This window comes from Oncorhynchus masou, chromosome 6 (assembly GCF_036934945.1).
Source record: "Oncorhynchus masou masou isolate Uvic2021 chromosome 6, UVic_Omas_1.1, whole genome shotgun sequence".
Taxonomy (NCBI): Eukaryota; Metazoa; Chordata; class Actinopteri; order Salmoniformes; family Salmonidae; genus Oncorhynchus; species Oncorhynchus masou.
This window is the reverse complement of record NC_088217.1, coordinates 69725692-69743470: the sequence shown is the minus strand read 5'-3', so window position 1 is coordinate 69743470 and position 17779 is coordinate 69725692. Positions and strand designations below refer to the sequence as shown.

Sequence of the window (17779 nt, the reverse complement as noted above, 5' to 3'; positions counted from 1 at the left end):
CCTGCGGACCGAAGTGTAGATGTACCTAAATCAATTTTGGAAAAATTTTGGAAAAAGGATTTTACTCACAAAAGACCTAGGAATGTATTTTTCCAGTTAGAAATAACTATTTTCATCAGAAAAACGAACCCTCAAATGCGCTATTGCATCTTGTAAGTTGTCTGCAGGTGGCTTGTTGTGAATGCACTCAAATATCAAGTCATTATCAGGTTATGGAAACTGCGTTCTAATACTCAACGTAGAAGGATTAGTCTTAATGTACAGTATATGAAAGTGATGCTATGAAAAGGATTCTTTCACCTTATCAAGCTCACTCTGACTGACAAATCCCTGCCTATTACTGTGATTAAAAAGAGCTCATGAAACATTGTTTTTCGTGAGGCCTACCTGTGCGCATTCCTTTAAGCACCTCTGTTTGAACACCTCTCCTGTCCTTGATCCATACCACATACAGCCATTTGCGGATCTTTTCAGTGTCCATGTGAAAGATAACTATTGCGATGCTGGAAAATGTATTAATAAAAAACAAAAATGAACACCCATGTGAAATGAAGGCCTGCAAAGCTTACAGATTTAAGTCTAATAGCATGATATGAAAGTAGACAAACATCAGTGTGTGATATGAAGGTATAGTCAGTGGACATTCTGAACCTTGTTTGAGGTCAGTAAGTCACATGATCAAGGAGCTATTGAAATTTTACATTTGGAAAAATTAATGTAAAATCATGAGAGATGGTAATGGACAAACTAAAGGGTGTGCAATGTGTAGGCCCACTGAGTGGACATTCTGAACCTTGATTGAAGTCACTAGGTCACATGACCAAGGAGCCATTGAAATTTTAAATTTAGAAAAATTAATGTTAAATGTGTGAGATGAAAATGAACAAACTAAAGGGTGTGCAATATAAAAGTGTAGTCAGTGGACATTCTGAACCTTGTTTGAGTTCAGTAGGTCATATGACCAATGTGATATTGAAATTCAAAAATCAAATCAAAATCAAATCAAATGTATTTTATATAGCCCTTCGTACATCAGCTGATATCTCAAAGTGCTGTACAGAAACCCAGCCTAAATCCCCAAACGGCAAGCAATGCAGGTGTAGAAGCACGGTGGCTAGGAAAAACTCCTTAGAAAGGCCAAAACCTAGGAAGAAACCTGGAGAGGAACCAGGCTATGAGGGGTGGCCAGTCCTCTTCTGGCTGTGCCGGGTGGAGATTATAACAGAACATGGCCAAGATGTTCAAATGTTCATAAATGACCAGCATGGTCAAATAATAATGTTCGTCAAGAGAGATTTATTTGTTTTATTTGAGACGACTGTACAACCGTCAAGATTAATTGTCAGATTCAATAGAAGATCTCTTTGTTTCTTGGGACCTAGAACAAGCATCTCTGTTTTGTCCGAGTTTAAAAGTAGAACGTTTTGAAGAAAAATTTAAATAAATAATTTAAACTCGTGCGAGATGTATATCAACAAAAAATGAATGTGTGCAATGTGTGTCTATGCCATCGGGTTAGCTAGAACCAGTTTTGAACGTTTTAGGAGTAATGGTGATTTGTCACTATGTTGATGGTCCCTAACTGCTGTTTGTGGATGTAAGGAAGGTTACAGATGAATATCTGTCGAGTATCCAACCTGAAAATGTCTTTACCTCGGTCTCCAAGTTTACTTTAATATGATGGTTAATATATCAATATTTGCGCATAAAGGCGTTTCCACCGACATTTATCGCATCATTAATTTTACTGACACAAAAGATCCCACCATGCGATAGAAAAAATTATCTGTCGGGATTTATAAAATTGTCCCGAAAATTCCATCACAGCTGTCATTATAATTGTCATTATAATTGTTTACTACGCATGGATGCACTAGCATAAAAACGGTGGCAAAACTGTTCAAGTGCTAGCCGGAAGGTGGAAACTCGGAAGTCGTAGTTAAACACATGCCGTTGTTCAATAATTTAGCAAGTCAGACATTTACTTGTTCCGGCAAGTATGGGGATACTGCATAACACCTGCGGAATTCCTGAGGAAATACTTATTTCCGCATTCAGATTTCACTGCCTTCGAGACTGTTTGCGATTTGTGTAGCTTACTGGCCGTACATTTTAACAGAGAAGACTGTTCTCTGTGATTTATTCCCTCATCAAAGGTAAGGCAAACAATTTTTTTAAACAGTTGGTGTTACAGCCTTTATACCAACATCCCACAAATGGAGAAGGAAGTTCACTTGAAACTTTTATGCATATTAATTACCCGACGCATGAAACAAGTAATGACCGCGCCATGGAAACATGAAATGCTTTTAACATTTTATAAATGCCGACAGACAATTTGTTTTTTTAGACATAGTGGGATCTTTTTTTGTGATTCAAATTAACTATGCGAGAAATCGTCTTTAGGGGCAAATGGGCTATTGGTATAGTTAATGACCATCATATCGAAGTACATTTGTTGTGTGCTCCTCCCACTACGACTCGGGAAAGCATACAGTTTATTTGGCAAAATAAATAAATTCGGATGAGGGTCTTATTGTGTAAGGTGATAAACTTGACGCTCCTTTCCAATGAATATCGAGAGTCTTATTCTGGTGACATGATGATCGATGCCATGGCTGCTGTTTGACAAATAAAACAATATCGCATAACAATCTCATAATGTTGGTTACCTACCCGCACTGTATATGCGAGCTGTTGGCAAGAACGCTTGTGCCAAGATCAGTGGGCACATTTGCAATTTAAAGCTAACGCGACAGGTTTTGTGACAACCATCAGTAGAGTTGGAAATGCGATGGAACCCCATTTAATTTGTATTTTTCATTCGGTACATGAGAATTTAACAGCAAAAGGGATTTTTGTGCCTTTTATCCGCAAACAGACAGTTTGCTGGAAACACATCCCCTGAGAGGAAATGCCTATATTGTTTTATGCAGATTATAGAGTATTTAAATGAAAATCTGTCACAAATTGGATGGAAACCTAGCTACTGTTTGGAAATGGGGCAGAACCATTGTGTTGAGATTAAGGTCATGGGGAAGGGAGGACAACAAGCTGATGCATGCCAGGCATATAAAGGTGAATTATTATTCATGATGTCGTCAGGTTCCTGTTTCTATCATAGACATACTTTTTCGTAATAAGTTTACTGTTATTGCACATTGTTCTAGATGGCCCAGTGGTGCCAGCTGGAACTACTGGAGTCTAAATACCAGGAGCAGGTCCACCAGCTCTATGATGACTCCTTCCCTATGGACATCAGACAGTACCTCAGCAAGTGGATTGAGAGCATCGACTGGTAAGCAAGCAGGGATGAAGACTGCAGGGAGGCTGCTGTTAGAATAGATCTTTGTATATCCATTTATTTGACTGGTATTCTCCTGTACTCTACCCTTTTCAATTATATCTGTATTTTATTGTATTTCATCTCGTTCATCCAATCTTAATTCCCCTGTGAATCCATATCTATGTAGAGATAATGTTGCTGTTCTGAGATTGATATACAGTATGTCAATGATCCAATCCATAGGGATACTGTGGCTGTTGACGAATCCCTGGCCACTGTCCGCTTCCACGATCTCCTAGCCCGTCTTGATGACCAACACAGCCGCTTCGCCCTGGAGAAAGACCTCCTGCGACAACACAACATCCGCAAGTTCAAGGGAAACCTCCAGGTGTAGTATTATCTCAGTTACATCTTTTCAGGACAGACCTTACTGCCAGTGGCCTTCCATACTTTATTGCTTGTATGTTACAGGAATGATTAATTAAAAGTTATACATTTATGTTGCTAATTTCCCCTTTTAACTCCTGACATATATACATTTTGAATGAGTTGTTGATGTGGAATTTATGACCCCAGTGTCAGTAAATGTTTTTTGAGTTTGTAGTAAAAAAGTACCCACTTCTACAGGACCGCTTTCAGAAGGACCCCGTTCACATGGCCATGATCATCTCCAGAAACCTGAAGGAGGAGCGGAGGATTCTGGCTGCTGCCAAAAGCATAGAGGTGCTCTGCATGAACTGTATTGACATACATTGTAATTAATAAAATCACCACACGTCTTTCTCTGTCTGTGCTGTCAGATATTGTAGATAATACATAACTCTATATTGGAGTGTTTACATGCTTTAACTGTGCAGTTAAATGAACAGTATTTTCCTCTTCAGACTGACAGAGAAAACACACAGACCACCATGGTTCTGGAGAAGCAAAACCTGGACAACAAAGTCAAAGACATGAAAAACAAGGTTCAGGTGAGTTATCATTTCCATCATATACTAGATGTTGGTTGTTTCCTGGTGGAACAGTTCCATCAGTGATTTGCAGTACATGTTCATACATGTCAGGGTTGCCATCTATCTGATCCAACGTGTTTATCTCACTTGCCAGGAAGCGGATCAGAATATAAAGTCTCTGGAATACCTTCAAGACGAGCATGACTTTAAGGAAAATACTCTTAAGAACAGAGGTGAGGTGTTTTATTCTCAATCTGTAATAGATCATTTATTTACAGGTCTGTGTTTCAGGTTTAGTCAGTAAGTGAATGTTTTTTCTTCTCCCATTTTAGAACATGAAATGAACTGGCTGACACCCAAGCAGCTGGAACACGAGAAGCTGCAGATTGTAGAGATGTGTTTCAAGCTGAAGTTCAAGAGAGTGGTAAGAGGGGTCATGATGAGGTTACATTTTACCATGACGTGCTGTGATTTAAAAAATGCAATGACAAAAAGCATGAATAATCATGCATCAAGCACTGCTAAGAATACCATGTATCATAGTCTGTCTGAATGACTAAGAGTGTATTACCTAGTTATAACCAGCATGCTCATATTGAAGAGTAGATGACGGTTATAGAGTAAATAATAACTATACGTATGTTGTTGTCTGCCTCCACAGGAAGTGGTTGGCCAGTTGGCGGAGGTGCTCAACATGGCCGAGGCGGTCCAGTCACACTTGATCTCAGAGGAGCTGCCTGAGTGGAAGAAGAGGCAGCAGAGCTCCTGTATTGGAGGACCACCCAACGCATGTCTGGACCAACTGCAGAACTGGTGAGGAGACTAGTTCATTCTTTTGGGCATCTCTTGTCTGATCAAGCAAAAAGATGAATTTAGGAACCCAACAAAATAAAGTATTGTTCTTATTCTGCTTTATCTTCTTCTTCCCCTGTAGGTTCACAGCGGTGGCAGAAAGCCTGCAGCAGGTGAGGCAGCAGCTGAAAGAGCTCCAGGAACTAGAGCAGAAGTACACATATGACAACGACCCAATCAAACAGCATAAAGGCTTCCTGGAGGGGCGGGCCTTGGCACTGTTCCGGAACCTCCTAGAACAGTGAGTGACACCACACTTGTATTCCGAAGTTATATACCCACTCTGTTTTTAGCTGCCGTTTTTTTATAATTTAAGTTAAGTAGATACATTAGATTTTCTTTGTTTTTACATTGTAGTATAATAGTGAACACATCAAAATATGGAATCGTAGTAACCAAAAAATATATTTATATTTTCTAAATATATTTTATATTTGAGATTCTTCAAAGTAGTCCCCCTTTGCCTTGATGACAGCTTTGCACACTCTTGGCATTCTCTCAACTAGCTTCTTAAGGAATGTTTTTCCAACAGTCTTGAAGGAGTTCCCACATATGATGAGCACTTGTTGGCTGCTTTGCCTTCACTCTGCAGTCCAACTCATCGCAAACCATCTCAATTCGGTTGAGGTCAGGTGATTATGGAGGCCAGGTCTTCTGAGGCAGCACTCATCACTCTCCTTCTTGGTCAAATAGCACTTACACAGCCTGGAGGTGCGTTTCAAATGAAAACAAATTTTATTTGTCATATGCACCGAATACAACAGGTTACAGTGAAATGCTTACTTACAAGCCCTTAACCAACAATGCAGTTTTAAGAAAAATACGTGTAGAGTAAATAATGTATGTAACAATTCAGAAATAAAGGTAACATAATTTAAGAGCACCAGTAAAATAACAATACCGAGGCTATATACAGGGGGTACCGGTACAGAGTCAACGTGCGTTGGCACCGGTTAGTTGTGGGTAGATTTAAAAGGACTATGCATAAATAAACAGAATAGCAGCAGCGTCAAAGGGGGGAGGGGGCAATGCAAATAGTCTGGGTCATTGTCCTGTTGAAAAACAAATGATAATCCCTCTAAGAACAAACCAGATGGGATGGCAGATAGCGCTGCAGAATCCTGTGGTAGCCATGCTGGGTAAGTGTCCCTTGAATTCGAAATAAATCACTGACAGTGTCACCAGCAAAGCACCATCACTCCTCCTCCTCCATGCTTCACTGTGGGAACCACACACTTTCATTTCTCTTTGCTTATTTGATGTGTTTTTTCCATAATATGGACTTGGTCTTTTACCAAATAGGGCTATCTTCTGTATACACAACTGATTGGCTCAAACGGGTTAAGAAGGAAAGATATTTCACAAATTAACTTTTAAGAAGGCACACCTGTTAATTTAAATGCATTCCAGGTGACTACCTCATGAAGCTGGTTGAGAGAGTGCCAAGTGTGTGCAAAGCTGTCATCTAGGCAAAGGGTGGCTACTTTGAAGAATCTTAAATATAAAATATATTAATATGTTTAACACTTTTTTGGTTACCACATGATTCCATATGTGTTTTTTTTTCATAGTTATGTCTTAAGTATTATTCTTCAATGTAGAAAATAGTAAAAATAAAGAAAACCCTTGAATGAGTAGGCGTGTCAACTTTTGACTGGTACTGTATATATTATGTATAAGCTGGAAGTAGAAACCAAAGTGTTGTTTCTATGCAGTATATCACCTCAAAATTCCTTGTCTCTGTGGTGTGTCTTAGTTCCTTGGTAGTAGAGAGACAGCCCTGTATGCCCACACATCCACAGAGACCTCTGGTGCTGCAGACAAAGATGCCGTTCACTGTCAAGCTCAGGTAAGCACAAACACAACAGCACCTCCCGTCTGTAGTTCTTCCCATCTGTAGTTCCTATGGATCCTTACAGTCCTGGGTGAGTTTTAATTTGTATTTCCTCTCCTCTAGATTTCTTGTGAAGCTCCAGGAATTCAACTATCAACTCAAAGTGAAAGCTTTGTTTGACAAGTAAGGAAAGGAGTGTGGAGTTATTTTGTCCTGCTCTTGAGAATTTGTGATGTGAATACATAACTAAAGGGGAATGCACGTTTTCTTTTCTCTCCAGGGACGTTACAGAAAATAAAGGGTTTCGTAAGTTCAACATATTGGGCACCAACACAAAAGTTATGACTATGGAGGAGTCAAATGGAAGCTTGGCTGCAGAGTTTTTCGAGTTGGTAAGCTCGCACCATTTCAAATGGCATACAGGGCACTACATCTGAATGAGTTGTCCCATTTGTCCATTTGGACCTGCACTGTCATCACTCTTTACAGCAGGGTTCCCCAACTAACGGTCATTTTATTTGGAGGTCAAGTGGCAGGTCAAGGTGTATTTTTATTTATTTTTTACTGTAAAAACACCAGCAAATCAGCTCCAAGTGATTTTAATTTTGGAAATATGTTCCAAAGTATTCCCACGCATATTAAATAAATATATGTGACCGTATACAAATGTAAGCAAGGTTTGATATGATTGTGTTATAGTAAAATATGATATCTGTTTGGGCTTCTTGCGGTAAGTTTGTAGTCTACAAATGATTTGTAATTATGTTCCGGCACCCTGACCATCCTCTCAAGAAAATATCGGCCTGCAGCTGAATCTACAGTAGTTGATGATCCCTGCTTTACAGTTTATTCTTTGATCTCGACACAGAACCTGCAAGAGCAGAGAGTGACTGGAAGAGGAAAGAAAGAGGTAAGAGACCTAAGAGAGCTGGTTTCTGATTGGTCTTAAATGGGCTATAATGACCAGGTAATCTGTACAGTATTTGTGAATTTCATGATGAGTATTAAATACATTCTGGTGCGGATTAGGTTTCTCTGTCTGACCATGTTATTCCAGGGGCCTCTTATTGTGACAGAGGAGCTGCACTGCATCTGCTTTGAGTCGGAACTCCGCCAGTCAGGTCTGGAAATCAAACTAGGGGTAAGTGATCTGAAATATAGAGATTCAGGCCTACACTCCCATTTTTACGAGGCCCAACAGCGCTCTGGCCTTATTTAATTTGCCTTTGATTTAGTCTGACCTCTGGTCCTTTTTAGACCATCTCCCTGCCCATCGTGGTCATCTCCAACTGCAACCAGCTGCCCAGTGGCTGGGCCTCCATCCTGTGGTACAACATGCTGACCAGCGAGCCCCAGGTAGTCTTCTCTCAAGGTTCCTTCCTCCTAGGGAGTTTTTCCTTGCCTTGAAGGTGCTTTGCTGGCTTACTGTCAAACACTTTGTGACAATTTGATTTAACAATGAGTTTTTAAATAAATATGATTGATTTGTTGGAACAGGACCTGGAGTTCTTCCTGAGCCCTCCGACAGTGTCCTGGGGTCAGCTGTCCGAGGTGCTGAGCTGGCAGTTTTCCTCTGTCACCAAGAGGGGGCTCAATGATGAGCAGCTAGGCATGCTGGCTGACAAACTACTGGGCCAGAAAGCACAGAGGAATCCTGAGGGCCTTATCTCCTGGACCATGTTCGGTGCTGTCAAGGTAGGTTAGGATTAGAGTAAACAGAATATTTGGTCCCAATTTAAACAAATTACAACTGATAAAGGATTTATATACTGTAGCATAAACACTACATAAATGATCTAAGTGTATATCATACACTTTTTAAATGGTGTAGGAAAGGTGATGTAACAATTCCCAACGTAGGGGGACTTGACAAATGTGACAATGTATGTTTATAAGCATTTATAGAATATGACATGCACATATAGAATATTTGTGAAGCATTTACAGTACATTTGGAAAGTATTGTTGCGTTACAGCCTTATTATAACATTGATAGAATAATTATTTTCCCCTCAATCTACACACTAATGACAAAGCAAAAACAGGTTTTTAGAGATTTTTGCAAATGTATAAAATAATGTAATATGTATGTAATATGTAATAAATAATATTTACACTCCCGGTCAAAAGTTTTAGAACACAGTCATTCAAGGGTTTTTCTTTATTTTTACTATTTTCTACATTGTAGAATAATAGTGAAGACATCAAAACTATGAAATAACACATGGAATCATGTAGTAACCAAAAAAGGGTTAAACAAATCAAAATATGTTTTATATTTGAGATTCTTCAAATTGCCACCCTTCGCATTGATGACAGCTTTGCACACTCTTGCCATTTTCATAACCAGCTACATGAGGCAATGACCTGGAATGCATTTCAATTAACAGGTGTGTCTTCTTAAAAGTTAATTTGTGGAATTTCTTTCCTCCTTAAAAGGATCGGACTGTTTTTTTCCATTTTCGCCTAAAATGACATATCCAAATCTAACTGCCTGTAGCTCAGGACCTGAAGCAAGGATATGCATGTTCTTGATACCATTTGAAAGGAAACACTAAGGTAGGAGAATATAACACGTTAGATCTGGTAAAAGATAATACATGTTCTATCATCTTTAAAGTGCAGGAGAAAGGCCAATATATCATTTCGATTTTGGCCACTAGATGGCAGCAGTGTATGTGCAAAGTTTTAGACTGATCCAATGAACCATTGCATTGCTGTTCAAAATATTGTATCAGGTCTGACCAAATGTGCGAGTTGGTAAATTCCTAGTGCATAGCTGTAGAGAACATGACAAATTATATGGTAATAAAATCTTTTAGTTTATACACTCCCAGGAATGTCATAAATGATGGATAATTAGCTTCCCTACAGAAAATACACCAACCTTCACACATCTACATGGGGGGGTGAGACACCAGCAGGGGTTAAAACTGTAGAACACGGTTCCTATATTTGAATATCAAAATGTATTTTATCAAACAAAATTATGCTACATTTTATCTATGGGATTCTCAGGATGACAAATCAGAGCAAGATTACTGATTGTAAGTACATTATGTACCTTCAGAGGTGAATTGTAAGTCGCTCTGGATAAGAGCGTCTGCTAAATGACTTAAATGTAATGTAATGTATCAAACCAGGGGCCTGTTGCACAAAACTAGGATAAGGGATTAAGCCAGGATATCTTGGTGATCCTGGCTCAATTGATCCGTAATCCGGTTGCACTAAAGATGGATAGGGGGCAGGAGGATATGTTATGGTATAAATTACCATGGAGATTTATTCTGTGGAGCTAGCCTGCTCCAGACCAGGCTAAATTCCAGGATCTATTTAATCTCATCCCTAATGTCAGTCAGCAGTCACCACAAATGGAAACCAATAGTTATGTCACTGCTCACTATACATTGTTATCACATATAACTAGACCCACTGTTATTTAAACGTTTGTGATCATTAATTTCAATGATTTTGGATAAAAAATGATTTTTAGATGTTGCTATCATTAGATAATTTACAGTTTCCCATAGACTATATATAAAATGATAGAATATTAGGGCCACAGAGGGGGGAAAAAAACACAAGTCATAATATTGTAACCAGTTGTTTTAAAGGAGGACAGTTAATGACAGATGTGGGGCATTTCGTGAAATTGTACTTCAGTATGGTTTCATAAACAAAGACATGCTGATGTGCCAGAATATTAAGTATCACATTGTCATAAGTATCAAAACTGTAAAAACAATATGTAGCTTTTCTGCAGAAAGAACCAGCTTCAAATGTATGACTTTATCCTTTTTCTTCAGTGTGGCCCTAGTACTCTGTCATATAAACAAATACACATTCCATATGAATATAAAAACACAATGTGTAACATTATGCTCCTTTATTGAATAAGGACAAAACAAAGCAGGTAAACCATCAGCTCCTTTCGAAACTGAAGTCACAGTGACTCTACAAGATGGAAAGCACAGAATCCAAGCATATTATACAAAATGATACATACACATTCAAAGGTCTGTATATAACACACCCTGCATGTCTGCACACTAAAATAAATGCAGGACAAATCCATACACATCAACTGAACAGACAAATGAATGGATGCAGTAGCCTCCCTGCAGCCTTGTATTACACACAGTATACCGCACAAACATCATAAGAGGCCAAATTCGTCAAAAAACAAACCCCAAAAAAAACTAATTCCTCTGCCACCGCAGGACATATTTAACCAAAATTGAAAGCACACATACTAACTAAAATAATTCAACACATATTGGTCTCTCAGCAGCCGACCACTGTCGTCATCAGGGAAGATTGCCGGATTGTCCCAGTCCATGGCTGGTGGCACTCTGGGGGCCCTCTCCTTCCTCAGGCAGGCCACATTGTGGAGGACAGCACAAGCCACAGTAATATCACATGCCCTAACAGGGCTGACCCTTAATTTGTGAAGGCAGTGAAAGCGTGCCTTCAGGAGGCCAAAGGTCATTTCAACTCTGGCCCTGGTCCTGGCATGGTTGTAGGCCTGCTGTGCTTCCTGGGGGTCTGTGAAAGGTGTCAGGAGAAAAGGCTGGCAGCCATACCCCCTGTCTCCCAGCAACACACCAGAGAATTCACCTGTCAACACAAAATCTCATCATTACTACCTCATAAACACAGTGATATTCTTGACACAGCCATGATGGTTATAAATAGGGGTTGTGTGGCTTACCTTGTGATAGATTTCAGAGGCCCGAAAGATTCTGGAGTCATGGACTGAGCCAGGCCATTTTGCCACAACATTGCTGATCACACAGTCAGCATTGCAGACCATCTGAAATCATAAGATGAGGAATATTACACCAATCAATGCACATCACTGGCAATGCAGAGTGTTCGTCAATGGACAATATCAAAAAGTTATATTCACCTGAACATTAATGCTGTGAAAGGATTTCCTATTCACAAAATCGGCCTCATGGGCACCTGAGGGGCTTTTATCCTTATGTGTGTGCAGTCCACTGCACCAATGACATTGGGGAAACCTGTCACACAAAGTAATGAGTATCCTACTATGTGTTAACAGTTGTCCTGTAATTTGTAGATCCTCTTACCTGCAATCCTATAGAACTCCTCTTTGATGTCACAGAGTCTTCTGTGGCCAGGGAAGGAGATGAAGACATCTGCTAATGCTTTGATAGCCAGACACACACTCCTTATTGTGCGGCAAATTGTGGCCTTGTTCAGCTGTTCTGCATCCCCCACTGAGTACAGGAAGGCTCCACTAGCAAAAAGCGCAAGGCCACTCAAACCATTTGCTCCACACTCAGTGCATGGCTCCGTGCAGTGCGGTGCTTAATCCTGGGACCCAGTAGTCTGCATAGATACCTGATGCCATCTGCAGAAAACCTGTATCTTTCATATAGATGGTCATCAGGGAAGGCCAGTGGGTCCAACCGGTCCCTGAAGACCCTTTCTCGCCTGAAGGCTCTCCTCAGCACAAGTGCTTCTTCATCCACCACATCTCGCACGAATGGGCATGCCATTGTCAGAGCAGAAAGGTACACACAATTTTGGGCCTTCATATAGGCTAGTGGCCACACCTGGTGCTGGGGGGTGGGCAAAAGAGGGCGATGCCTTATAACGATGACTTGGTTGTACTGATTGCTGGGAAAATAAAAAAAACCTTAGAAAGATGCCACCGTCCTGTGTGCTCACAATAAGAGCTCATATGTCATGGCTCACTTGACTTTACGAGAATATACCTAATTTTTATTTTGAGCTGTGTCATCTTCTTGGAGCTGGGGGAGGAAAGAAAATAATGATTAATACATTTGTGTTACAGTTAGCATACAGTGTACATTGAAGGCATATCTCACCTCCCTCTCAAGTTTTTTTATTTCAAGGTCCAGTTTCCTAATTGTCCTCTTTTTATTTCGGACTCCAGTGCAAGATTTTCCATCTTTTTCTTCTTGTACTGAATGTCTATGTCTGCCAGTTCTATTTGGCGCCGGAGGTGGTTGCCATACAACTTTCTGATAGCTTGTGAGCTCTGTGAACACAATACAATTAGCGCAGCTGGAATTTGGCAGGATGTGGTGTCCTTTTATTAATACGCACTATGTTGCCAGGCTGGTTTTCCCACTGTATAGCATCTGGGTCCTGTAAAATAAATTAGATTTTTTGATTTTGATGAGGACTCCTCACCATTGTAGAGTAAATAGTACTTTCACAGTCTTAACATGATTCCTCATGCCTTCTGGAATCCAGAGAGATGGTCTCCTCCTCATCATCGTCTCCATCATGTGCTGTTGCTGCTGCACTGGGGCCTTCACCCTATCACATTTAATCGGATTCATATTGAAGCTAGTAGACAAGACATGCCAGGCCTACAGTATGCCTTTGATGGAGTACTCACTGGATCAGCATCGTCTGGTGCTTGTGCTGGTGGCTCTAACAGGAACACAGTGCTGCCAGACACTGCAAGGCAATAGGTAAACCAAAGTCAGACAGTCCAAATTGATTCAATATGAATGTGGTTGTATCCCATGTAGAGATGGAAGGACATACCTTGAATGAAGCGGGTGGCATCTTGGGAGGAACCTATGCTCGTCTCTTTCCCCCCAGGGATCCCCTCTAAGACGGGCCTGCCTTTATTTAGCCCCAAGGCCATGTCCTCTGCTGGGGTAAGGTCAGCCTTTGGTGACCCGCCACCCGTGCCTTGTCTGTGGGTATTCTTTTTCACTGCTAAAACAGTACAGACAATGTGTGAGCAGGCACCTTCTGGGTACAATATATGCTTGTGCTTTGTTAAATATTAGTCAGGGACCATACCATTCTGCAGAATGTTCTTGTATTTGATTTTGACCTGCTGCCATGTCCGTTTTGGCCCGTTCATGTTTAATCTACACACACACACACACACACACACACACACACACACACACATTTAATGGAGTCACACTGCAAAAAATTACTTGGTATTTTTGTCTTGTTTTCAGTAAAAATATCAAAAAATTTATCATAGCTTTATACAGTGTGATGGAGTTACTTTACACAATTTCACTCATATCTGCAGTGCATTTCAATTAAAAATTTAACCGTTTCATAATTACAGTACAACTGCATTTTTGGAGATGTGAATTAAATATTTGAATTGTAATTGTGATGTTTCAGCGGAGCGGTGAGTGTGTAATTGTGCACTACTTACGCATTCAGGCGGTCTGCAATACTTTGCCATGCTTTTTCTCTTTGCTTTATCACTGTGGCGGTGTTGCCTTTCTTCTTAATTATATCTTTTACCTCCTGGTATGCCTCCATGAGGATTTGTGCTTCCGACGGGGAAAAGTACGCGGCTCTAGTTGCCATGGTAAATCAGTTAATCTGTGATCTGTGGCGGGGTCTATTTGAGTGAGCCGTGAGCGCGCACCTATCCAGGATTGGTTTCACCTGGCTTAATGAATCCGTGTCTGCTCATCCTGGCTTGGTCTTTGTGCAACCAATTAAGCCTGGACGCACATGTTTTGGCTTCATTGAGCTCAGCTGAGTCATTTATCCCGGATGTCTTAATTCTACTTTTGTGCAACAGGCCCCAGTTGTGTGATAAGTTGTTGTTGTGCAGTCTCCTCAAACAATAACATGCTATTTCTTCACTGTAATAGCTACTGTTAATTGGACAGTACAGTTAGATTAACAAGAATTTAAGCTTTCTGTTTTAAGACATGTCTATGTCCTGGGAAGTGTTCTTGTTACTTACAACGTCATGCTAATCACGTTAGCTCAACCGACCCATGGGGGGACACCAATCCCATAGAGGTTAACGCGTTTGAGCCAATCAGTTGTGTTGTGACAAGATAGCCCTCGTTGGTAAAAGACCAAGTACATATTATGGCAAGAACAGCTCAAATAAGCAAAGAGAAATGACAGACCATCATTACTTTAATACATGAAGGTCAGTTAATACCGAACATTTCTTCAAACGCAGTCGCAAAAACCATCAAGCGCTATGATGGTAAGTATGCATTTCACTGTAAGGTCTACACCTGTTGTATTCGCCGCATGTGACAAATACAATTTGATTTGATTTTATGGCCTGATTCACACAGTCTCCTGTGAACAGTTGATGTTGAGATGTGTCTGTTACTTGAACTCTGAAGCATTTATTTGGGCTGCAATTTGAGGTTGGTAACTCTAATGAACTTATCCTCTACAGCAGGGATAACTCTGGGTCTGTAACGGGATTCTTCCGTCGAAGGTGAGGAGGATCAAAATGCAGCGTGGTTGAAATTCATGTTTTTTTTAATAAGAAAAACTATACATGAACAAACTACAAAAGCAAGAAACGTGACACCCGAAACAGTCCCGTGTGGTACAAACACTGACACAGGAGACAACCACCCACAAAATACCCAAAGAATATGGCTGCCTAAATATGGTTCCCAATCAGAGACAACGATAAACACCTGCCTCTGAGAACCACTCCAGGCAACCATAGACTTTCCTAGACAACTCTACTAAACACAACCCCATAAATCTAATAAACCCCTAGACAAGACAAGACACACAAATCACCCATGTCACGGCCTGACCAAAATAATAAAGAAAACACAGAATACTAATGCCAGAGCGTGACAGGGTCTTCCTTTCCTGTGGCGGTCCTCATGAGCCAGTTTCATCATAACGCTTGATAGGTTTTGCGACGGCACTTGAAGAAACTTTCAAAGTTCTTGAAATGTTCCATATTGACTGACCTTCATGTCTTAAAGTAATGATGGACTGCCATTTCTCTTTGCTTATTTAAGCTGTCCTTGCCATAATATAGACTTGGTCTTTTACCAAATAGGGCTATCTTCTGTTGGAAGGTGAACCTTGTCAAAACAAAACTGATAGGTTCAAACAAACGCATGAACATCTGCTCCAGAGACTGGGGTGAAGGTTCACCTTCCACCAGGACAACGATCCTAAGCACACAGCCAAGACAATGCAGGAGTGGCTTCAGGTCAAGTCTCTGAATGTGTTTTAACCAAGAAGACTCTAGTCTGTAATCACTGCCAAAGGTGCTTCAACAAAGTACTGATGGGTTCTGACTTCTAAACTTGAAAATATGAAATATCCTTATTCATGTCACTGAGTGAGAGAGAGGGGAATGTAGAACATTTACATTCTGTCAGAATAAATTACAGTTAGACATCAGGGATCCTATGGGAAGGAGAAGGGCCACAGTCGGGTACAAGTCAACAGGACAGCCATGAGTTGGGGAGGAGTGAGGAATTTGTGCCGTGGTCAGGACCGATATCACAAATGTTTAGTCTAGCTTAAGAGATGTATTGGCTATCCAGATGTGTCAGGAGGAGGCTCAGTATACAAGAGGTTTAAATACCAGTGCTTGTGTAAATATATGTATTGGTCTGTTCAGCTGTCTGACAGTACTGAGTAAAGGGTCTCAACACTTATGTAAATGTGATATTTCAGTTTTTCTTTTAGATAAATTAGCAAAAATGTCTGCAAACTTGTTTTTGCTTTGTCATTATAGGGTATTGTGTGTCGATTGATAAGGGATAAAACTATTGAATCAATTTTAGAATAAGGCTGTAGTGTAACAAAATGTGGAATAGTCAAGGGGTCTAAATACTTTCCGACTGCACTGTATGTAATGCTTATGAAGCCTATGTATTCTATATAAAGCCTTTTATAAGTTGTACTTTGTTTTAAAATATTTACAGTTCACAAAGATATATATGAATATGAGGGCATCGAGTAAGTGCTCCCTTGTGTCAACTACAGAGCCTCCGTAAGAATAGCGTTCCCTTCTGTCTGTGGATCGAAGACATCCTGGACCTCATCAAGAGACATCTGCTGTCCCTGTGGAATGATGGGTGAGTTATTCTTTACTCTTTTTGGGATTGACAATTACAAAGCAAATAACTAGTGCTCTTGTAGGGATGACATATTAGCTGCATGGCTACATCTGGCACATTGACAGCCATGATGAACAATGTGCATTGTCCCTGCCTACTAAAACAAATACAGTAATGTAAGTAATAAAGAAATGTTGCTTGTTCCCTCCCACTACAGTTGCATCCTGGGCTTTGTGAGTAAGGAGAGGGCAAAGGCCATGCTGACTGGGAAGTGTCCAGGCACGTTCCTTCTGCGCTTCAGTGAGAGTAGCAGAGGCGGAGCCATCACATTCACTTGGGTGGAACACGACCTAACGGTGAGTAGCACACTTGCGTATTTACAACTAAAGGTGCTATATTTGAATCTGTGTTTATTTATTTTTATTTCACCTTTATTTTAGCAGGGTGGATTCCACCAAAAATACATTCATAAAAAACAAGCACATTTCTCAACAAAGAGTTCCTCAACCAACTACCTGAATTGGCCAAAGGGCACCAATGCATCCAACTGTAGATTATTTTCAAGATGGTTCTATAAATGAGGTGTGAATCAACTAAAAGCTGTTTAATCCTAAATCTGTAGTGACAGAAGGAATTTCAAGAGTTAACCATCCCTGTGACGGAGTACGGTATCTCATATTCTATACGTTAGAAACAATGTTAGGTAAATGCATTTTTTTTTTGCAAAAGGGCTTTATAAATTAACAGAATGCAATGTTTTGACCAATGTCATGTCAGCGGGTCAGCCCACTTTCTGATAGAGAATGCAAAGATTAATGCAAAACCTGTCGCCAGTGATACTGTGGTAGAAAGATGTACATATAGGGAGAAACATAATACTGTAACACAAGAGAAAGATACACTTGGAGTGCATTTGCCATTCTGGTAAAATGCATTGTCTATTGTATAGGACAGGAGGCCAGAGTAAGGCCATGAGAGCATAGGACAGCTGGACATACCAAGGTCAGAGGGACATACA

The 17779-nt window shown here is 40.3% G+C and overlaps 1 protein-coding gene across 1 annotated transcript; it reads left to right on the top strand.

The window, feature by feature from the left end:
* The first annotated feature begins 1975 nt into the window (after positions 1-1975).
* Positions 1976-17728, top strand: LOC135541678 (signal transducer and activator of transcription 1-alpha/beta-like). Its single transcript, XM_064967999.1, has 19 exons — positions 1976-2156; positions 3171-3298; positions 3530-3674; positions 3914-4009; positions 4171-4257; positions 4394-4472; positions 4572-4663; positions 4901-5052; positions 5174-5332; positions 6848-6940; positions 7049-7108; positions 7206-7317; positions 7794-7835; positions 7983-8066; positions 8183-8281; positions 8423-8620; positions 16688-16779; positions 16979-17117; positions 17711-17728. Exons 2-19 carry the CDS (start codon positions 3171-3173, stop codon positions 17726-17728), a joined length of 1875 nt encoding a protein of 624 aa, XP_064824071.1. The 5' UTR covers positions 1976-2156.
* The last annotated feature ends 51 nt before the right edge of the window (positions 17729-17779 follow it).